At 38.6% G+C, this 19,742-nt stretch overlaps 1 protein-coding gene across 4 annotated transcripts in view; it reads right to left on the reverse strand.

The window, feature by feature from the left end:
• The window catches only part of OSBPL9 (oxysterol binding protein like 9), a 161,004-nt gene that overhangs the window by 96,875 nt on the left and 44,387 nt on the right, over positions 1-19,742 (reverse strand). For all 4 annotated transcript variants that reach the window (XM_046661005.1, XM_046661004.1, XM_046661003.1 and 1 more), the window contains exon 3: positions 15,416-15,494. In XM_046661005.1, coding sequence (XP_046516961.1) covers positions 15,416-15,494 — 79 coding nt within the window. The remainder of the gene's footprint in view (positions 1-15,415; positions 15,495-19,742) is intronic.

Below are 19,742 nucleotides of genomic sequence, written 5' to 3' on the forward strand. Positions count from 1 at the left end.
TTTAATTGATCATTCTGGTAGATGAGACCTTTGATGATCTATCTGGTTCCAGACTAAACACAAGCCTCCTTCTCCTCACCTCCCACATATTCTAAAACATACTACCCTTACTACATTTCTCAAACACGTCATCCTTTTTCATACTTCCAAGCTTTTGCGTATACTTTCCCTTTACTTGGAACGTGTTTCGCCTTTCTCTGAAGTTTGGTAAGTATTTTTTTCCTTTTGCTTCTATCCCTGTCTATCCCATCTCTTTTTCATCCTTCAAAACCTGCATCAAAATCATCTCTTCTGGGGCCAGTCTGGTGGCACAGCAGTTAAGTTCACACATTCTGCTTCGGTGGTCTGGGGTTCACCAGTTCGGATCCTGGGTGAGGACCTACACACCGCTTGGCAAGTCATGCTGTGGTGGCGTCCCACATATAAAGTAGAGAAAGATGGGCACAGATGTTGGCTCAGGGTTGGTCTTCCTCAAAAAAAAAAAAAATCATCTCTTCCATGAAGATTTTCCTGCCTCCACCAGTTCTCTCTTCTACATTTCCATAGGTCTCCATAGTGTTTGTACACTGTACATTGTACTGTACATTGTACTATAATTAGTTGTTCCAAACTGTGTACCTTGGTAAGTGATTTAGCATTCTATTCCTCAGTTTCCTCATAACTGTCTCTTGGGCTTGCTTAAAGAGTTAAATGAGAACATATACGTAAGTCTTTGGTACCGACCCTGCACCCAGCTGCTATCCTCATCATTATCTTTCTAGTAAATACCCCCATAGTCATTCCTCCTATTGAACTGAGAGCTCCCTGAAGAGCAGGGAATTAGCTTTGCATCCCTGGTACCATACTCAGAGTGTGGCATTTTCAAGAACCTAATTTGGGTTATTCTAGCTCAAACTCTAGGCTAGAAAAAGGAGAAAAGGGAATCCTAGAACAGCGGCAGCACGACCATCAGCAACTTCATAAAATTAAAAATAAGAAGAGCAACAGCTACGATTTTTTGAGCTCTGCTATTTGGTAGGCATCATGGTGAGTATTTGCTCTAATATTACAAGAATTCTGGAGGTCAGTCACACCATCCTCATTTTACTGGTGACTCCCTGCTCCACATTTAGGCTTCTGAGATAGGCAGGACCTTCTCTGCAAAGGAGGAATAAATATGAGAAGATACGTTGGTTGTTTTCTTCAATAACTTGGGTATGTTCCCTCAGTTGACATATTAAGAGAACTCTGAAGTCAGAACAGGAATAAAATTAAATAGGGTACAGGTCAATGTTTGACTCCCTACCTTTAAGTCCATACAGAGAACATTCCTGGGCCTTCCTTTGGCCAGTCGTCTAAGCTTCCCTCCCACTTGGTGACAGATTGCTACCTCATGCTTCATGCCATGACTCACACCAGTCTCTTCTGACCAATGTCCCAGTTCCCTTGCCTCAGCTGGGCCCCTGCCCAGTGAGAACTTGGATATACACTGACCACAGGAGAAACTGTGACAAGTAAACCACCTGACAGCAGGAAAACACTAACTACTATCAGAGTAGGAAGCTTGCTGTACTGTTTATAAGAAGAGAAAACAGCAGTGAAGCTAGAGTTGCAAAGAGGCCAAGGCATGGTGAAAAGAGAAGTCAGTGTGGCTGAGGGTACCAAGGCAGAAAAGGCCTGAACAAGCAACACCGTGTAATGAAAATAGCATGGGTCTGAATTCAGGCTTGGCTATTTCCTATCTGGTTACCTTGGACAAAAAATCCTTCAAGCCTCAGTTTCCTTATCTGTAAAATGGGAATAAAAATACCTATCTCATAAGCATATATGGGGTACATATGAGAATTACAGTACCTAGCACAACATTAACTGCACCCTTTATAAGTGTTTGCTGCTTCTTCACCCCACTTCCTTCTTTTATTCCTCAGAGGCTCACTGCTAGAATAGAATCATCATCTCAGAAAAATTTTCCAATCATCCTCTCCAAGTTAAAAAAAAATAATTGACACTCATCCCCACTTGACTTAAATACAAGGCTCAGCTCAGTTCTCTTTTGTATGATCCCGATTCCTCCCACTAGGCAGTCACTCAAAGCAAATGTCTTCACTATAGCCAACAATACAGCAAAGACGCACCTTCTTCACAGTTGATCTGAATTCTAATTCTTTCTTCTGGGGCGTTAGCCAAACTGTCTTAGGGTCCTCCAAATTTAATATTAAGAAAATGCAATGAATAGAACAAAAAATTCTAAAACTTACATGGAACAACAAAAGATCCTGAACAGCCAAAGCAATCCTGAGAAAAAAGAACAAACCTGGAGGCATCACAATCCCTGACTTCAAAATATATTACAAAGCCATACTAATCAAAACAGCATGGTACTGGTACAAAAACAGATGCACAGAACAATGGAACAGAATTGAGAGCCCAGAAATAAAACCACACACCTATGGACAGCTAATCCTCGACAAAGGAGCCAAGAACATACAACAGAGAGAGGAAAGTCTCTTCAAAAAATGGTGCTGGGAAAACTGGACAGCCACATGCAAAAGAATGAAAGTAGACCATTATCTCACACCATACACAAAAATTAACTCCCAATGGATTAAAGACTTAAATGTAAGACCTGAAACCATAAAACTCCTAGAAAAAAACATAGACAGTATGCTTTTTAACATTGGTGTTAGTAATATCTTTTTGAATACCATGTCAACTCAGGCAAGGAAAACAAAAGAAAAAAGAAAAAATGGGACTCCATCAGACTAAAAAGCTTCTGCACGACAAAGGAAATCATCAACAAAACAAAAAGACAACCCAGCAACTGGGAGAAAATATTTGCAAATTGTATATCTGACAAGGCATTAATTTCCAAAACGTATAAAGAACTCGTACCACTCAACAACAAAAAAATGAAGAAACCGATCCTAACTGGGCAGAGGGGCCCGGCTGGGTGGCGCAGAAGTTAAGTTCACACGTTCTGCTTTGGCGGCCTAGGTTTGCCCGGTTCAGATCCCAGGTGTGGACCTACACGCTGCTTGTCAAGCCGTGCTGTGGCAGGTGTCCCACATATAAAGTAGAGGAAAATGGGCACAGATGTTAGCTCACGGCCAGTCTTCCCCAGGAAAAAGAGGAAGATTGACAGTGGATGTTAGCTCAGGGCTAAGCTTCCCAAAAAAAGGGGGGGGCAGAGGATCTGAACAGACATTTTTCCAGAGAAAATATACAGATGGCCAGCAGGTACATGAAAAGATGTTCAACATCACTAACTATTAGGGAGACACAAATCAAAACTACAATGAGATATCACCTCTCACCTGTCAGAATAGCAATAATTAACGAGACAAGATAAAAGGGTTGGAGAGGATGTGGAGAAAAGGGAACCTTCATACACTGCTAGTGGGAATGCAAACTGGTGCAGCCACTATGGAAAACAGTGTGGAGATTTCCAAAAAACTTAAAAATAGAAATACCATGTGATCCAGCCATTCTACTGCTGGACATTTATCCAAAGAACATGAAATCAATAATTCAAAAAGATTTATGCACTCCTACGTCCATCGCAGCATTTTTCAAAATAGCTAAGACGTGGGAGCAACCCAAGTGCCCACTAACAGATGAATGGATAAAGAAGATGCAGAGTATATGTACAATGGAATACCACTCAGCCCTAAAAAAGAAAATCGTGCCATTTGTGACAACAGGGATAGACCTTGAGTGTATTATCCTAAGCAAAATAAGTCAGACAGAGAAAGACAAATACCGTATGATTTTACCCATAAGTGGAAGATAAACACATAGATAAGGAGAACAGATTAGTGGTTACCAGAGGGGGAAGGGGTGGGGGAGCGTAAAAGGGGTAAAGGGGCACATATGTATGGTGACAGATAAAAACTAGACTGTTGGTGGTGAACATGATGCAGTTTATACAGAAACTGAAATATAATAATGTACATCTGAAATTTATACAACGTTATAAGCCATATGGCCTCGATAAAATAGTTTAAAAAAAAAAGACAGAAAGAAAAGGCAGTGATGAAACACAACTTGAATTTACATGCTGGACCAATGTTACATGTGGAGTACACTGATTAAAGCGTCATGATCATGCAAATGAATGTTCATAAACTATAAGTAGAGTTAATGAAGTAGGCTGAAAAGACAAAGATGATCTTGGCAGAAGTGAACGTTTTCCTAGAGAATTCACCAGCTAGTTAGCTATCTAAAAGTAAAAAGAAGGGTAAGTGCAGTCCAGGCATTACCAGAAAACAGAGCTTTAACTCACGGATATTTAACCCAGGCTCAGAGAACTACCTGAAATTGTGCAAACAGGAAGCCTCCTCTAGAATAATGATTTTCAAAATGTGAGATCCTCGAGGATAGGCACTTCACTTTGCTCACTACTTTACACTCAGAAACCAGCCTAGTGCCTAGTATACAATAAGCACTTAAATATTTGTTGACAATAAAAATGAATGAAAAGAATGAATGGATGAAATAAATTGAATACTGGTATTTTCTCAAAGTGCCCTTGGGTCTGCCTGGGGCAGGGCTCTAGGCCCTCAACGCTCTCACTTCAACCAGAGCAACTGCACGCTTTTCTGTCTCACCTTTGGGCTTCTACATAAGGCTGCATTTGTAAAATGCTTTTATTAAAAGTTTAACCACCGTAGAAAAATCTACCTATCATGATCATTTCTTTCCCTGAACTCCTATCATAGTTACAAGTGCATACAGTTTCATGCTTCATTGTCCCTCAAGTTAGTGTTGAGTCCCCAAAATCTCTTGAAGTATGAGATTACATTTTATGTAAGCGGTATTTGACTATTCAACTTTCATAGAACCTGCATTTTCTTGTACGCTGACTCCTCAGAGAATAATTTGAATTTTCGTCTATCAGGCAACAAATGGATATTTTGTGTCATCACATCGTGCAAAGCCTGCCAGGCAACAATTTAGTACTTGCAGCATCACCATCTCCATTTGAAGAGCAATGCTGTGCAACTATTTTAATATATTTTGCATTCTATTCTACCACTCTTTTAATTAGAATAGAAAAACTAAAGTGTCAATAGGAGTGACAACAAACGTAAATTTTATAAACATAATGTAATTGAGAAATCATTAGGCATGCTGAAAACAGCCAGTCTTTATCATCAACCTAACTCGCTTTAGACTCTGATCCATAACACTTTGATCCATTGCCTCTAAGTTTATTTTTGAAGGAAAGGAGAAAAATATATGAATACATCTTATGAATAAATATTGTGTCTAAAAGGCAAGGTGTCATTAAGGACTTTACAGTATGTGGTAAGAACACATCCCCCTTATACCATGCAAGTCTTTGTTCAAGTCACACAGTCTACTTTCATGCATATTTTTAGGTACACATTATATACTAAAGTAGGGAAATGCTTTTCTTTAAATATCTTCATTTACTCTTCATACTAATACCTACCAAGCAATGTGTTCCAAATTGGGGAAAAAGATTACTTAATATATATCAGCAATTTCTTAGATAGTAGGGTTAATAAGTGACTCTAAGACTATTCCCTATTCCCTTTCAAAAAGAAGGATATAAGAAAAAGATGAGCACACCAACAACAAAGAAACAGAGAAAGGAATGAACAGTCACCAAAGAGGAAATAAACACATTACAATATATTTCTGAGTGGGGGGCATTGGACCGGCATTTTTTTAAAATTATAATACTAAGGGTTGATGAAAGGTGTGATGAAGCAACGGGGAGTTTATAAATTGATACAATCCATCTTCAAAGAAATTGGGGATGACTGATTTAGGAATATTAAAAATATTTGTCTTTTGTTCTGACAAATTCTTTTATAAATCTATCTACCCTAAGGTAAACAGAAATTTGGTTCAAGATTTACGTACAGGGATGTTCAAAAAAGTATTATTTAAAATAGAGAAAGATTTGTACAACACAGATGAATGGTTAAGTATGATTATTCATAAAATGGAATACGATGTCACTATTAAAAATCATGTTTTCTTAGAATATTTAGTGTCATGGGAAAATGTTCACATGATATACTATTTAAAATTGAAAATCTGGAAACTTTACACAGAATGACTCAATTTTGTAAAATACACACATACCCCTGAAGGATCAGAAGGAAATAATCCACAAGCATGTTACTGATAATTATCTTCACATGGTAGGATTATAGGTGATTATTAGTATCATCTTTATACTACTCTACACTGTTGGTGGGAATGCAAACTGGTGCAGCCACTATGGAAAACAGTATGGATAGTTCTCAAAAAGTTAAAAATAGAAATACCTTATGACCCAGCCATCCCACTACTGGATATCTATCCTAAGAACCTGAAATCAGCAATTCCAAAAGTCCCACGCACCCCTATGTTCATCACAGCATTATTTACAACAGCCAAGACGTGGAACCAACCTAAGTGCCCAGCAACTGATGATTGGATAAAGAGGATATGGTATATATACACAATGGAATACTACTCAGCCATAAAAAAGGACAAAATTGTCCCATTCACAACAACATGGATGGACCTTGAGGGTATTATGTTAAGTGAAATAAGCCAGACAGAGAAAGACGAACTCTGTATGACTCCACTCATAGGTGGAAGTTAACATATAGACAAAGAGAACTGATGGGTGGTTACCAGGGGAAATGGGGGGTGGGGGGAGGGCACAAAGGGTGAAGTGGTGTACCTACAAGATGACTAACAATAATGTACAACTGAAATTTCACAAGGTTGTAAACTATCATAATCTTAATAAAAAATATATATATATACTACTCTATATTTTCCCAAATTTCTACAGTAAGCAGGTATTAATTTTACTACTTAGAAACTATGGAGAAGGGAATGGTAGGATAAAAATGTAAATTACTAACAAAAAATAAAACTAAACATCCACTCTAATCCAAGCTACACACTAAGTCAAACAGTTCACAATTGGTTAAACTTGGGAAAATTATAATTTCAAATATTCAGGGAGGATCTTGAACAGAAAGCAAATTAAGAAGAAAGGAACACTACTGAGATCCAATCCTCCTACGATAATATAACAAACTCCCAATAGATGAATTCAGTGGCATTTCCCCATTTAACACCTACTGAAATTATAACATCTAATTAGAGAATTAGTTATAGGTGATTTACTTCCCTTACATGAAGTCTGTAAATGGTTATTTTGTTTTCAGGAAGTTTTATCATGTAAAAATCAAAAATATAAAACTGCAGAGAAAAATTTTTTTAAGTCAATAATCAACAGAACATAATGGAATCTGTTTACTAACAATAATGCTGAGACGGTTATTTTTAAAGCAGAAGACACTCAAGCCTGCAACCAAAAGTTAGTCTAATGATGTACTGTCGATTCCTCTAAATGATTAATGATGCGATGTGCTATGCTGCGTTGACTGATGTTAATGCAGTCGGGGTGATGTTGCCCTAATACACTTGATCAGTATAACGTTTCTGAATTAAACACTTTCCTTCACCACTGGGCTGATCTGTAGTAACTCTGCATTTTAACAAATGAGTGAGCTCTAATGGACTGAGTTGAAAAGGTCAGCTATCAGCCCAAGCACGGATGACTTCCACTAAGACTTACACAGTTCCTGAAGTTCTTCTAATTTAAGTATTTTTTACTGTTTAAAAATGTTGTATTTTGTCTTATGCAACTTGCATTGCTTTAAAAGTATATTTAAATAAATTTGCAAACAAATTTCATACTTGAAATCATTTTGGAGAACATACTGCTTAAAGGATCTCTTCAAAAAAGTCCTTTGAAAGTGAAGGATTATTTTATGAAGAACTAACAACATACATATCCCTAATTTTCATCTTTAAAAAATTGAGATTTTTCACACACCAGATTTGCTTAAGGCAAGACACCCCTTCTATGTAGGTTAGGAGACAGTAAGAAACGATCTAAGATCAAGGCCAGGTCACGTGACTCTCTGTCTCACTTCTCTCATATGTAAATTGCATCTAATGTATAAGGTGGTTATGAGAGTAAACTGAAATAACACGTGAAACCACTGGACCCAGAGCAATGGTTCTCAAACTTTAGAGTGCATCCGAATCACTGGAGACGACCCAATCCTGGAGTTTCTGATTCAGCAAGTCTGGGGCCAGGCCAGAGATTCTGTTTCTAAGAAGTCCCCAGGTGATGCTGATCCTGCTGGTCTGGGACCACACTTCAAGAACTACTCATTCTAGACACACCTGGACACTGAGCTTCAGTGAAACTCTGTTTCTCTACCTCTAAAACTAAAAATAAAACTACCCCATTGTTGTGGAGTTTAGGAATTTTGGAAGTAATGTTCAGTGTCTGCTGAACACAGTGCCTGATTCATGACAGACATCTAGCAGTAGCAATGGCAGTTGTTGTTACCATCACCACTACTGCTACTATTTCCACTAAGTAATGGAATGCGCAGTGCATTAGCATCACAAAATTTAATTGCATTAAACTGCACTATAATTTAAAGTTCCTTGTATTTTACACTAATTCCTTTTCTGATAAAAGTACAGAAGTTAATTATAAACTAGTTGACAAATCTCTACAATAACTTTTTTGTAGCAGTTAAGAGAATGGCTCTAGAGCACAACTGTTTGTGTTCAAATTCCCGTTCTGTCTTATATTACCTATGTGTCCATGGCCCCCAGTTTCCTTATTTATAAAATAAAAACAATAATAGTACTTACTTCATGAGGTTGTGAGAACTGAATGAGTTAACGTAAGTAAAACTCTGAATAGCGCCGGGCATAAAATAAATATTTAACAAATGTAGCTATCATTATAATTATTATCCCAATACATTATAAGCAACATTATAAGTTACTATATATATTAAAGCATTAAATAGATTCAATTTTAGTTGAAGGTAAAATTCAAATAACAGGGTATTTTTTAAATTATTAGTGTGAATTATAGACTATCTCGTCTTCTATTAGGTTGAGCCATGAGAACTGCTGATACGCAACTACTTTTGACCTATAAAAACAGCACTTTCATATGGTTGAAGCTGTTAGCTTTCCCGCAATCTGTCTGATCATTCCTTTGAGCATGTGGATAGTTCCACCCTAGAGTGCTCCAAGGTCTGGTCCTCAGCCCTCTTCTCACTCAGATATTCCAGAAGGTTCATACACTATTATGATGGTTTTAAGCAGGGACTGAAAATCCAGGTTTATCCAGCCCATAGATACATTTCGTTGGCCTACGTAATTTTTTTTACCCTGAAAATTTAACACACACTTACTTAAACTCCCATCCCCCACTCCCCAACAAATCTTGATTTCTGGCTTCTCTTGAAAAACTGGACAATCTGGCAACACTGGACAAGCACTACCAAAAGCCTACAACTGTCTGGAACTAAGTAGCAGCTACCCCTTCAAACAGGGCATGAGCTCTCCAAATTGCTAGTCTTCACTCAGCTTTACTCTTCACTCATTTACTTAATCTGCCTAGCCTTTAGACATTCAAATTTTCAACTTCTAGTTCCACCTACCAGCAATACATTAATAAGCACAAATCTCCATCTTCAACCCAGACTCAGACCCGACTGCCATCATCATCTATATCTGTGTCCCACAAACATAAGAGGACCCTCACCACTTCTGTTCTCCTGAACTCTCTATTTCAGATGTTGACGACATCCAAACAGTAAGCCAAGAATGTCACCTTTACCACTTTCATTCTCTCACCTCCTATTTCCAAGCAATCACCAGTTCCTATAGATTTACCTCTTAAAAATCTCAAGTCTCTTTCCTCTTCTCCTTCCCCATTACCACTGCTTTAATCCATTCAGGGCCTTATCAACAATCATAGTTATTCATCTAAAGTGCACGTCTTACTCTATCTCCACTCTGCTTAAAATTCTGCTTCACTGGCTCCTCACCGACCTCAGGATAAAAATGTGACCTTTTTATATTAGATGTAGCCCTCTGCCTACCTCTGCCTAGCTCCCCACCACTGTTCCAATTGTAGCAAACATTTGTAGTTCTCTGAACATATTCGATAGTGTCATATTTCCATACCTTTGCACATGCTACATCCCTCAGCCTGGTAAACTTCTGTTCAATCTTCAGAACTCCATCAGATAGAGGAAGTAAGAAGGGAGAGGCGGAAGATAGAGTCTAGTGACAAGGAACTTTCAATTTTTACATCATATAAATCTCAACTTGAATTTTTTAGAACTAGTATAATTTTTAATTTTGATTATTATAAAAAGAATTATTTGGGGGGGGGTGGCTGGCCCCGTGGCCGAGTAGTTAAGTTCGCAAGCTCTGCATCGCCGGCCCAAGGTTTCACAGGTTTGGATCCTGGGCGCGACATGGCACCACTCATCAGGCCATGCTGACGCAGCGTCCCACATGCCACAGCTGGAAGGACCCACAACTGAAAATGTACAACTATGTACCAGGGGGCTTTGGGGAGAAAAAGGAGAAATAAAATCTTAAAAAAAAAAAAAATTATTATTTGGTAACAAGAAAAATTCTGCTCTTTAGTGAAGCACTCAGTGATTGCCTCTTTTGCCTCTCCATTATTTCAGGGCCCTATACGTATTCTACTACTACAGCATATTTCACATTACATGACAATTACTTCTTCACAAGCTCCTTGACATCATGGCTCATTTACCAGTATAGCCTCAGTTCTGAGCACAGGGAGTTACACATACTACATACACAATAAATGCCTGAACTCAATGTCCAATCTAATACCAAAACTGCTTTCCACCCAATGTCGTCAAGAATCTATAGGCAAACAATTTTGGCTGACTGACAGGAAAAGGGATCATTTTTTGCCCTTGTTCAAAAGCTAAGAGCTTATATACAATATTCATTCAGTTTTCTTTTTAATCTCTGAAAAAGGATAGAATGAAGTTTTAGTTTTCAAACCTTTTTAAAGCTCTAACATGTTAAATTGTAATTTCAATTATTGCCTAAAGAAAAAAAAAACTATAGAGTATTTCTTTTTCAAAACTAAAGTTAATTTAAACTGACTTTCTTTTGAGAATTTTATGGCATCTCTTTAAAACAGGAGATATTCTAAAATATCAAGTTATCAGAAATGGGAATCATTGTAATGACAAATCATCTATTGCCTCAGGGAAGCTTGTTCTCTTCCTGGCACCAATCCCTTTGATTATAAACAAATGATGTTCGGGATACAAGACATGTAGGACAGCTAGAGATTGAAACCATAGTGGGAATGAAGGTGAGGGTAACAACCTACCTACATTAATTTCCACACACTTGACCAGTTTTCTTGTTACTATGGATGAACTGTCCGTGCTCCTAGCTAAAGGCAATGCTCCAGCTGTGTATTAGGTCCCACCATTTTTGTCTTCTCAAAGGACACTGATCTCACAATTCTCTCCTTTCTCTCTTGCATTATTAATTTTTCCCTCTTTACTGAATCATTGACAACAGCATAAAAACATGCTATTATTTCTCTTATCTTAAAAAAAAACTCTCTTGTTCTCATTCTCCTCTCCTGCTACTACTGCATATCTCACCTTCCATTTATAGCAGAACTTGAACACACTGTCTATACTCCTATCTTAAAGTTGCTCTTTTCAAGGTTACCGATAGACTCCTAATTGTTAAATTCTGTGATCATTTCTCAGCCCTTAACTTACTTGCTCTCTCAAGATCATTTGACACAGTTGTTGATGCCTCTCTCCTCCTAGAGACACCCTCTCTTAGCTTCTTGGGTACCACATTCACCTCCTTTTTGGTTGCTTCTTCTCAATCTCTTTTGCTACTTCTGTCTCATCTCTGTGCCCCCTAAATAAATGTTGGAGTGCTCCACGGCTCATTACTTGGACCTCTTTTCTTTTCTCTCTACATTTACTCCCAAATTCTCGTGGTTTTGAACCATCTATATGCCAATGACTCCGAAATTTATTTCTTCAGCCTCAACTTTGCTCCTGAACGCCACACTTCAACTGACTACTTGACATCTCCATTTCGATGTCTGGTAAGCATCTAGAACTTGTTTATAAGCATGTCCAAGGCTAAGCTCCTGATGCCCCCCACACACACACACTCGTTCCTCCTGCAGTCTTCCCCACCTCAGTTAATGGCAACGCCATTCTTGTTGCTCAAGCCAAGAATGTGGATGTCAACCTAGACTCCTGTCTTTTTCTCACATGCTACAGTTCCACCTTCAAAATATAATATCATACAACAGACTACTACTTAGCAATACAAAAAGAACAAACTACCAACACATGCAACAACATGGCTGAATATTAAAAACATTATGCTGAGCTACAATAAAGCCAGACAAAAGAGAGCACATACTGTATGATTCCATTTATGTGAAACTCTCCAAAGGAAAAATCTAATCTATAGTGATAGAAAGTAGATCACTTGTTGCCCAGGGGCAGGGGATAGGAGTGGGGACTGACAGAAAGAATAAAAGAATCTTCTGGGTGACAGAAATGTTCTATATCTTGATTGTGACAGCACTTATATGAGTAAATAAATTTGTCAATACTGTCTGAGCTTTATAATGTGTACATTTTATGTTAATTGTACCTCAGTAAAGTTGATTAAACACACATACACAATTTGACCGCTTCACTTCTCACTGCCTCCCTGCCCCCACTGCTACCATGTGGGAGCCACCATCATCTCTCTTCTGGATTACAAACAATAGCCTCCTAACTAGATTCCCTGCTTCTGTTCCTGCCTCCTGCATTTTATTCTCAACACAGAGGCCAGAGTCATCCTGTTAAAAAAATCACATCATGTTGCTCCTCTGCTCAAAACCCTCTATTGGCTTCTTATCTCAGTAAAATTCAATGTCCTTACTGTGGCATATAAGGCCTCACCTGACTGGGCTCGCTGTTACCTCTTAGATCTCATCTCCCACTACCCTTCTCTATGGTTATCTGCACTCCAACCAGAGCTGGCCTCCTTGCTCTTCTTCAAATACGGCAGGTACACTCTTTGGCACCTACTGTTACCCCTGCCTGGAATGATGTATTCTCCACCACCCAACAAAGCCACACTGCTTGTTCCCTCACTTCCTTCAGATCTTTCACCTGAGGGATAATGTCAATGAGTCTTTTCCTGGCTGCTGGAAAATTTCAACACCCTCCCCACATACATACTTACATACAATACATACACAACCTCACTTCCATTTCATTTTCTCCTTTCCTGCTTTATTTTCTTCTCCCCAGGACTTAGCACTCTCTTATTTACTTAATATTTTACTAATTTATCTTGTTTATTGGCTTCCTCCTCTACCAGAACGAATGACCCAAGAGGGCAAGGAATTTTATCTGTTATGTTCACTACTGTATCCCAGAACTTAACATCTAAAATAGATGTTGAATAAATGAATGTCTCTGAATAAATTTTAGCTTTCCCTATAACAGTTAACAGCGGTAGAATTTGTTTTATAGATGCATTAATTGATTCTTCATTTCCTTTCAAAAATTCTGGTTTATTAAATAAAAACTTCAAAACATTTAAACATTTGCTAATATACATCAGCCAAACTTACTTCCAACTCTAATCAAGAATATAAGATCTATCAGACATTAAGAATTTTTTATCAAATTTTCAGAGACTTTCTTATGAGAAAGGACATATAAATGTGAAATAACTTTCACTATTGCCAAGAACATACGGAGTCTTATCAAGTTCTTTACAAAAGCCAAATAATCTCATGTTGCCTGAAATTTCCATAATTATTACAGTAGAAAATAAACTAATCAATCTGATAGTCTCAGAACTAAGACTTCTTTTAAAAGAATACATATAATTCTTATTTATACTTGTCATTTAAATCATTCGTTAAAGGAATTCTTCTTTTATAAGCAAGCCACATAAATATGGGATTGATAAAGGAGAGACTCAGTTTAATATAAATAACTTAAAAGTAAATCGGAAGGTAGAAGAGTCTTTGCTCTAGAGGTCTGAGTCTCCTCTCCTTTAAACAGGCAAACAATATAGCTTCTAGAAGTGCAAAGAAGGTGTCTCCTTAGTAACTGCAGAGGAGAGAATTTTATACTGCAGCCTTCACCTGCATCCAGCAGCTATTACTTGAAATGAATTCAACTTCATTCCAGTAAAGAGTTCCAGCATGTGGGCATAATCTGCTTTAGTTCATAGTAGCATTATATACTTAACCTGAAAATAAAGGCCTTGGGCTTTCATAAGATTTAAAATGTTTTATGAAGTGGAAAATTTCAGGAGAGATTCATTAGTTAAGCAGCTGTGAATAAAGAATATGACCAAACAGAGTAAATATTTTAAAGATCCTTTTTCCTAAAAGCATTAGAGATATCACTATTGAGTATGTTGGTTTGTCTTTATTGTATATAAGCTGCATCTTCATTTCTATGTGCCAATTTCTTAAACAAGACAATAAAGAAAAATAACTGTAATACACTATCCCAGCAAAGAAGGACAAGAGCTGTCTGAACATCTCATATAACATATCTGGTCACTGTTAGACTTGCTAACCAAAATATTTTTAAGCTGTAAATTTATGTAATAGTTATTTCTCTTGGTATCCCTAGCATCCATCATAGTGCACTGTCACTTGTAGTTCAGAGAAAGTGCTATCATCTCCAAATCTTCTCATTTCTCAGTTTCTTGGACTGCTTTAAACATAAAATATAGGTTACTCGGGATAGGCAAAATAACACAAACATTAGTAACAAAGCTAAGAGACACTACTACGAGATGAGAGGTACATTAGGACAGGATCATTAAAATCGACCTTTATTTGCTGGTTTAGAGTTTTCAAAGCAAGATGAAATGAGAATGATCAGACAGTACCTTACCCTTTCTACCGGTGAACCATAGCATGCAATGCTGAAACATAGCAGTGGCAGATGGCATTGGTGTTATTAACTACAGAAAGGATAACAGCAGAGAAATGACGGCTGGCAGACAAGACACAGAAATGCAGGTGAAATGAATGCAAACTTGTAGTTCTTGAAGCAAAGCAAAACCTTTAAGCCAAAGGTTGCCACTAACTTCAATTTAATTTACATTTGAGTTTTTCATGGACAAACACTGCAAGCTTCACAATCAGTCTTTAGACTCTTCATGCAGAAGCAGAACCACACTCCTCAATAAAGAAGATCAGCAACCTTCTGTAAACACAAGCCAGCAGCAGCAGCAGCCCATTACTCTCTCCCTTCACTGATTTTTATCCTTTAAATTTTTAATCTCCAATTGCAGGCAGATCCACAGTCGTTTCAAATAGATCCGTATCCACTGCAGATACAAATCCCTGCCTAACCTGCAGTACCACTTCATCCAGAACGTTCCTGTGCACTCGTTCATGCAGGATCAGCTGCAAAACCATTCAAGTCATCCAGCAAACAACCCAAAAGAGAAGGAGAGAAGCATTTGGGACTATGAAGAGAAAGAATCTCGTATTTCAGCTCACCCTGGAAATGGAAGGTTTTCTGATCAACAGTTATTGTGAAGGTGCTGTCGTCCTCATCGTCTATACCAATCACAGCTCCCTGTGAAACAAAGAGCAAAATCCCAATAAGGCAAACAATGACATCAGCAATATTCACTACTGCTACAGCCCTGGAATGCTCAATGCACGACGACACTGGAAGCAGGCCAGACACAGAAAAGGGGAATCTGTGTTGCTTAAAGAGGAAGAACTAAGGGAGAGGGGACAGCAGGGCATTGTAGTACCTGACATGGGTACTTTCTAACCTAGCAAAGGGGCATGGATGTAACGCGAAGGGGAAGGGAAAAACATTGAAGCAGACTCTAGAAGCTGTGTTTAAGAGCCAGCCACTGACACTTTCTGAGCTTTAGACTGCTCTCTAAAATGAGAGTCAGAAATCCACCTCACCAAGTCGTTGTGAGGCTCAAAGAAAGCAGGTGCTCTTCATCAGGCCGCTTCTGTGATTACGCTGATAAGTGGGAAAATGCCAGGTGACACTTGCTTCAAGGTGCTCCCATAACCATCAGTACATGTTTCTGATACTGCACTTTCCACATTATACTGTTACCTGTTTATATGTCTGCCTCCTACTGAACCGCTATGAGAGCTTGGAAGTCAAGGACTACTTTATTTATTTGGACACATGGGACTCAAGCACACCCTCAGTATATGTTTTCTAAATAAAAGCATGAACAACTCTCCAAAAGGAGGCAGGGGAGCTGCGTTTATAAGTTGTTTGTTTCAGGAGGGTGAATAGGGTGGGTTTTATTTTATTTTATTTTTAAAGATTTTATTTTTCCTTTTTCTCCCCAAAGCCCCCCGGTACACAGTTGTGTATTTTTAGTTGTGGGTCTTTCTAGTTGTGGCATGTGGGACACCGCCTCAGCATGTCCTGACCAGCAGTGCCATGTCCGCGCCCAGGATTCGAACTGGCGAAACCCTGGGCCACTGAAGCGGAGTGCGTGAACTAAACCACTCAGCCACGGGGCCAGCCCCTAGGGTGGCTTTTAAATCTTTATTTTTCTCTATTTGACTATATGCAGCCTATTAAGAAAGCAGGAATTAAAGGATGAGACAGGAAGCTATGCAAAACAGGGAGTCTACTGGTCAGTGCCCTTAAGAAATAAATGTCTTAAGTATTCCAGAGAGAAAAGCTAGGGGGCATGGGATAGGTCAAATGCCCCAGGTTGGTGACAAAAGAAGCAGTGCGCCACACACAAAACCAGAGACCTTGAAAATGGGGGCTGAAAAGACTCAATGGGCCAAAATATCTAATCCCATGAAAAAAAGACTACTAGGGAGACAACTCCTATCCCAAGAGAAATAGGTAATAGAGCCAAATATTTATTTATTCCTTCCCAGAGGCTGGCTGGATGAACCCAACTCTATCCAAATTTTACCTACTGGAATTATCTTAGTTATTCCTCAGTTTCAGAAAGCACAGGGATTTTCATTCCCATTTTCAGATAAGGAAACTGGCTCCTGAAAGTATAATGACTTACCCAAGGCCACACAAAGAGTTAACGGCAGAACCAGAACCACTGGCATGATACCTATCTATCCCATGATACCAAATATAGACACACCTCAATGGGTATGCATGTGTGGGAGCAGCTCATTCTAGTTAACTTTGTGGTTAACTGAGTTAACCTCCCAACTTATGACGTATCAAATATTTGCTGAGTCATAACTAAATACAAAAATATGCACTACATACAGCTCTGGAACATACAACCATAGTCCCTGTCCTCAGGGCACTTACATTCCAGTGGAGGAGAAAAAACTTGCAAAGAGGAAAGTATAATACAAGGCAGAGTGATCTCTACATGGATGAACTTGGAAAAGATTATGCTAAATGAAAGAAGCTAGTCACAAAGGACCACATGTTGAATGATTTCATTTAGATGAAAAGTCCAAAACAGGCAAATTCATAGAGACCAAGAGCAGACTAGTGGTTGCCTAGGGCTGGAGGGGTTGGGGCAAAATGGGGAGTGGCTGCTAATGGGTAGGGGTTTCTTTATGGGGTGATGAAAACATTCTAAAATTGATTGTGGTTATGGTTGCACAACTCTGTGAATATATTAAAAACATTGAATTGTATACTTTAAACGGATGAATTGTATGGTATGCGAATTACATCTCAACAAAGCTGTTATAACTCACCCCAATCCCAAATGCCTGTTCTTTCTTTTCGGCCCTTTAATGTAAGTTCACCAGTTATCTAGTAAACTCAGATAGAAACTTCTAGGTTGTATACGTGTTTTCCCTCATTCATTACCCAAAGTTGTGCTCATTCCACCTCTGAACTATAATCTCAAACTCGTCAACTCTTCCCCATCCTATGAATTGCCTAATTCAGGCTCTTATCACTTCTTGCTTGACAAGGCAATCTGTCTGTCTTCAGCCTGTCCACCTTTTAGTCCACAATCCTTGTTGTTGCCAGAGTAATATTTCCAAAGCACAGACTCTTACGAGACACCCAGATGTTTAAAATCTTTCTTGGCTATCCATGAACTATTAGATAAAGTCAACATTTCTTCATAATGCCATTCAAGACTGTTAAAAATCTGGCCCAACCAACCTTTCCACTGTCATCATCCAGCCCGTTCCTCCTCACCTCACAGAGACCCAATATGTAGCTAGCCTCAACACTTCCTCCACACACTGAAAAAAAAACACCAAGCAATTTCACTTTTTGTGCCTGTGTGTAGGAGAAGAAGATTGGCCCTGAGCTAACATCCATTGCCAATCTTCCTCTTTTTTACTTGAGGAAGATTAGCCCCGAGCTAACATCTGTGCCAGTCTTCCTCTATTTTGTATGTGGGACACCAACACAGTATGGTTTGACAAACGATGTATAGGTCCACACCCTGGATCCAAACCTGTGAACCCCTAGCTGCTGAAGCAGAGTGTGCAAACTTAACTACTACGCCACCAGGCCAGCCCCCAATTTCACTTTTTTGTGTCATTCCTTAAGCTCAATTCCCTACCATTTGTTAAACATAAGCAAAACCCTACATCTCCCTCTAGCTACCACCTCCTCTCTCATTGCTTTTACAGAGGAGCTTTTGGAAATTGGCCATGCCTTAACCTTTCATCCACTCCTGCAATCTAGCTTCCTTCTCTACCACTGCACCAAACTGCACTCTCACAGGTCTCCCATGACCACTTCACTACTCTCTAGTTTTGTCATATGGCACCACTCTGAAGCATTGTTGCTGCTGCTGACCACTTTTTTCTTGAAACTCTCTCCTTCAATAGCTCTTAATTACTACGTGTGCTTCAGAAACATTTCTAGCTAAGTACCTTTGACACCCTATATGGCATAAAGCATTCTTTTCTTGTCCATTACACTTTCCTCCTCCTCTATCTAAAGGCTTCTTTGAAGACTCTGGAACCCTACTTGAATCTCCCACTCCAATCAGGTCTTACCATTACCTGGAGCATTCTTCAATATACAGATGCACAATTCATCTGACACTCTGGCCTCTCAGTTTCTTGATCTGTTCAACTCAAATAAACTTCACTGCCATTCTCCTTCAGTTACTCATTCCCCATGGCAATACCCTAAACCTGCACTATCCAATATGAGAACCATTATCCACATGTGGGTATTTAAATTTTAATAATTCATTAAAATTAAGTAAAATTAAAAAATAAGTTCCTCAGTCAGACTACTCATATTTCAAATGCTCAACAGCCACATGAAGCTAGCAGCTATGAACTAAGCAGTGCAGTTACAGAATATTTTTATCATTGCAGAAAGTTCTAGTAAACAGCATTGCCCTAGGCCTTGTCATCACAGAGAACCAAACCACAATATGTTAATACTGCCAGTTCCTGAACATTTTCAATGAGCCAGGCACTATGATAAGCGTTTTACATATACTGTATCATTTGAAACCAACTTTATATTGAAAGGTAACATATAAGCAATAACTGTACACGCTCAGTGACGAGAAGCTCTCCTTATAACATTTCCTAATGATTGGCCCTGCCTCCCATCCCTAAGGTAAACACTATCCTTAGTTCTAACATTACAAATTAGTTTTGTCTGTCTTTGAACTTTATATAAATGGACTCACACAATATATTTTCTTTTATATGGCTTCTTACTCCCAAGATAATGTTTAGATAATTCATCCAAGTTGTTGCATGTACCAGTAGTTTGTTCATTTTTATTGCTATATATAGTATTCTTCTGTGTGGATATCCACAATTTATTTATCAGATCCATTGTAGGTGGACACTTATGTCATTTCCAGTTTTAGGGTATTAGATCATGCTGCTATGACACTCTTATTCAGAT

The sequence above is a fragment of the Equus quagga genome, chromosome 5, assembly GCF_021613505.1.
Source record: "Equus quagga isolate Etosha38 chromosome 5, UCLA_HA_Equagga_1.0, whole genome shotgun sequence".
Classification (NCBI taxonomy): Eukaryota; Metazoa; Chordata; class Mammalia; order Perissodactyla; family Equidae; genus Equus; species Equus quagga.